We start from the raw sequence: 4,464 nt of genomic DNA, 5'->3' as shown, positions 1-4,464 counted from the left end.
CTGTATTCATAAGGGATATGAGTCTGAAGTTTTCCATCATTGTGCCGTCTCCGGTTTTGGTATCAGGGTAATACTCGCTTCCTAAAATAATCGGGAAGCATTCCCTCCTCTTTTACTTTTTGGGAGAGATTATGTAGAATTGGTGTTAATTCTCCTTTAAGTGCTGGAACTCTGCCCAGTTTTTTTTTTTTTTTTTTCCAGGCTATTTTCTCTCTTGTTCAGATTGAGTCATTTCTCTCTTTGGTTTATCTGAAATATCGCTTGTATAACAGCAAAAATTTTTGAAAAATTACCCTCCTGGACTCTGTGCTCTCTGCCTCCTGAGATCTTTCCCATGCATTTACTTCTGATTCCATTTGTCCACAGGACAAGAGCTAGTACCTAGTACCCAGTACTCCCTCACAGGAGAGCCAGGGGAAGGGAGCTACAGACCTTTCACTGTCCTGGAAATTCATTCCTTCAACACATTTCTTGCATGCCTAACATGGGCTAGGAATCAATGAAGAGTAAACCCCAATTTATTTATTTTTTGTATGTTATGGTGGTTTGATATCTTAAAAGCCTTTCTGGGTCGGGTAAACTGCCCTTCTTGGAGTTAGACAATTCTTAGAGATAGCAAAGGGCTCAGCCAGGAGCATGCCTTGGAGATGCAAACTAATGAATCCAAAGCCATATTTCCTCTATCTGGCCCCTATCATGCAAGAAGCAGTATTTCTGGGCCTTAATCACCCCAGGGCCAGATGCCGTGCAACCAGGAATTAAGTCTGTAGCTAAGAGCCCACTGGAATTACTCAAACTAGCCAGTCCTGGCCACACCTGCCTTCGCTCCTGACTTCTGCCCCCTGACCTTGCTGAGGCTTCCCCATTTAGCCTTGCGAGGAATGGCATGCCTGCTCTTTCTAGGACTCGGGATGGAATAAAATCTGTTTTCCTGAGACTCTCCTGTGTTCCCTCTTGTGGGTCCACAGCAGACCACCCAACACAGTGCATGCTCTCATGCACGAGACCGACAGGGATGAGATAGTGCTATGTGTGCAAATGTGAAGCGAGGCCTCGAGGAACCCCCGTGAAGGAATTCGTGGTGCTCAGATTTGGCCCAGGTGGCCATCAGAAAAGGTCTCCTTGGGGAGGTGACATGTGGGCGAGATCTGAAAGGATGATCGGAAGAAATGAACTAGAGACGTGGAGGAAGTTTTCTCGGGCAGAGGGAACAGCATGTGCAAAGGCTTCCCCACGGGAGCCAGGGCGTGGGGTAACCAGGCATCCTGCTGGGCTGAGGCTGAGCGGGTGGGTGGGGGTGGTTGTGGGCGCCGGATTTTCAGTTTGGAGAGTGGGACAGTTCTGGGCAAAGCGTTCTAGTCCTCCAGGGATGGGACATGCAGGTCGGGGAGGAAAGGTAGTTCCTGGGACACAGGAGCCTCATAACTAATCCTGGGAAACCCGTGGACACACCCTGCATGGCACCTTCAGGAAGCTGAAGACAGCTCTTAGAGTGATCGCCTTTAGAAGCAGGCCCCGGAGGCTGCCTGGGTAGCTCAGTGGGTTAAGCCTCTGCCTTCCGCTCAGGTCATGATCTCAGGGTCGTGGGATCGAGTCCCACATCGGGCTCTCTGCTAGGCAGGGAGCCTGCTTCCGCCTCCCTCTCTCTCTCTCTCCCCCTCTCTGCCTACTTGTGATCTCTCTCTCTGTCAAATAAATAAAATCCTTAAAAAAAAAAAAAAGAAGAAGAAGAAGCAGGCCTCGGGAAGAGGCTTCAGTTGCAAGTAGTTTATTTGGGACGTGGAAGAGTAGGGGAATGGGAAAAAGATGGAGGAGGGAACGCAGCCCGTCAAGGGTACCCCCTTGAATGGGTTATCTTCTCCAGAGAAATGCAGCCCACAGGAGAGAGCGAGATGACAGATGGTAGGCAGGCAGATAGATAGATAGATAGATAGAGGAGATGGCTGGAGATACTCCCATGAATACGGGGCTAGGAAGTCTTAACTCTGCAGGGTGGACTGATAGGCTGCAGACTCGGGCAGGAGTTCCTGCACTCTTGAGGCAGCATTTCTTGGGGGAAACCTCAGTTTTTGCCCTTTAGACCTTCAGCTGATTGAATCCCATCCATATTATCAAGAATAACATCCCTTACTTAAACCTCCCTTATTTGGGTGGCTCAGTGGGTTAAGCATCTGCCTTCCGCTCAGGTCATGATCTCTGGGTCCTGGGCTCGAGCCCCGGGTCGGGCTCCCCGCTCAGTGGGAAGTCTGCTTCTCCCTCTGTCCCTGCCCCTACTCCTACTTGTGCTTTCTTTCTCTCTCTCTCTCAAATAAATACATAAAATCTTTTTTTTTTAATAACTATTTTTTTTTGCTTTATTCCATTCATAGGGGACAGCCTCAAACACAACACTTGGGTTTTTCTCTTTTGACTTTGCTATTCTGTCACTACCTAGGTCAACAGAGTCTTCCTCCCAATAGTCTATGCAGTTCGATCCTCAGCAAGTAGGGTACTGGTAGGTCCTCAGAGATCACAGCTCTCCAGCACCAGGATCTGGGTTCTCCCCTTTGACTACACTGTCTGTGCTGGGGGCTCTGCCCAGGTCCTGTCACCCCTGAGGTGTCCTTAGGCCAGAAAGGCCAAGCGGGCTACATGTCATGTAGCAACTCTGAACAAACCCAGGAGTTGCTTAGAGCCCAGGGTCAAGGGTAGTATGGCAGCCTGTGTCAGGGTTCTATTACAAAGGGATGCCATGCTTGATTAGTGATGTCTGCCGTGGCAACACCCTCTAGACATGTCTGGAACAGAGACACCAGGGGAGGAGGCTGCATGCCAGCCACAGGCTCAGATAGGGACAAGGCATGCATCTCATTCTTGCCTTAGACAGTTGTTCTGCTTCCCAAACTACATTGTCTCACAAACCACGTGGCTGGGGAGGCATTCTGAAGGCCATGAAGGTTCAAGCGGCTCCCTTAGGCTCTCGAAGGAACAGCCTAATCCCCAAGCTAGAAGAGGCTTGGGAGGACAGCTCACGCAGGGCCCCGTGGGGGCATTAGCTCCTCATCTTCTGGAGTCTGTTTCATCCGGGGAAAGAGAGCTGGCTGACTGTCAGAGTTAGGCGCAACTTGGGAGGTAAAGACACTTTTCTGTGACACACAGAAATAACCTTAATCTCTGGGTAAACTTGCAAAAATTTCCAGTCCAAACTAAAAAGGTTTATCGTCTGTGCTACTGACAAGCCAAAATAGAGTAAAAGGACAGTCTTATTACTTTAATCAAGTTCCAGAAAGAGGGCATACTGCTTTGGAAAGCACTTGTCTCAGCAGAAGACGCAAGAGTGTGTGTAAAAGTATGTTTCTAGAAAAGACCAAAGGCACCAAACATAACCCCAACTTTGCCTTCCACTTCCCCTTGATGCCACTCCAGACCCTGGGTGCGGAGGCTACTTCGTCCAGCTGGCTTTGGGAATGTCGTAGTGCTCCGTGAGGGTGGCCAGGTGTCTGTTGAAGTCCTCCACTCTCTGCTTGTGGGTTTTGGATGCTTTCTTTAGGATCCTCTCCATTTGCCGCTTCTCTTGCATCTTCTCGAAGGCCGCCTGGGCCGGGGTTCGCTTGTCCAGGCCGCGCCTCTTCTCCTCCTCATTCTTTTTGCTCGTTCCCATCGCTTCCGGGAGTTTTGCCTTGTCTTTGTCCTTCTTTTTCTCCTTTCGCTTGGTGACGCCAAGCTCTGCAACGCCTTTTCGTTTCAGGGGCCCCTTGATGCCACCGCAGAAGGATCCACCCAGGTGAGGATCCTGGGCGTTTATGGGGGGCGGCGTAAATGCTCTCATCAGCCATTGTCTGGGGGCTGCTGGGGGTGGGAGACGGCTGGGCGGCCAGTTTCAGAGACCAGAGGAGGCGCTTAGGCAAGAAGAGCAGGCTGGGGAGCTGCAAGTCCGCAGATGCGCACTGGGGTGCGGGGGGTGCGGGGCGTGCGGCGGGGGGTGCAGCGGGCGCCACGAGATGGCCTCTAGCATGAAGCAGGAGGAGAAGAAAGGTCTCAAGCGTAAAGGGTCTTGCAGGCCGTGTGAGGACTGAAGTCCTAGATTAAGGACCAGGGAAAGGCATTATATGGGCGGAGTGGGGCATGAGCAGCTCTCTGTTTTAAAAAGATCTTCAGGAAGGGGCGCCTGGGTGGCTCAGTGGGTTAAAGCCTCTGCCTTTGGCTCCGGTTGTGATCCTGGGGTTCTGGGGATTGAGCCCTGCATTGGGCTCTCTGCTCAGCAGGGAGCCTGCTTCCTGCCTACCTCTCTGCCTACTTGTGATCTCTCTCTCTCTCTCTCTCTCTCTCTGTCAAACAAATAAATAAAATACTAAAAAAAAAAAAAAAAGATCTCAGGCTGACGTGAAAAACAACGGGTCGGAAGGGGGCAGAGAGGATGTGGAGCCGCTGGCTGGGAGCATCTGCTGGAGTCCAGGTCGGATGGCGGCATCGGGGCGGAGGTGA

The 4,464-nt window shown here is 51.1% G+C and overlaps 1 protein-coding gene across 1 annotated transcript; it reads right to left on the bottom strand.

Annotated features, from left to right (window-relative positions):
• Positions 1-3,040: 3,040 nt before the first annotated feature.
• Positions 3,041-3,808, bottom strand: LOC131820012 (protein FAM32A-like). Its single transcript, XM_059155489.1, has one exon. The coding sequence runs from the start codon at positions 3,806-3,808 to the stop codon at positions 3,422-3,424; it is 387 nt and encodes a 128-aa protein (XP_059011472.1). The 3' UTR covers positions 3,041-3,421.
• Between the last annotated feature and the right edge of the window lie 656 nt (positions 3,809-4,464).

The sequence above is a fragment of the Mustela lutreola genome, chromosome 17, assembly GCF_030435805.1.
Source record: "Mustela lutreola isolate mMusLut2 chromosome 17, mMusLut2.pri, whole genome shotgun sequence".
NCBI lineage: Eukaryota > Metazoa > Chordata > Mammalia > Carnivora > Mustelidae > Mustela > Mustela lutreola.
Note: the sequence above shows the minus strand (reverse complement) of the source record. Positions and strands in the feature narration are given on the sequence as shown.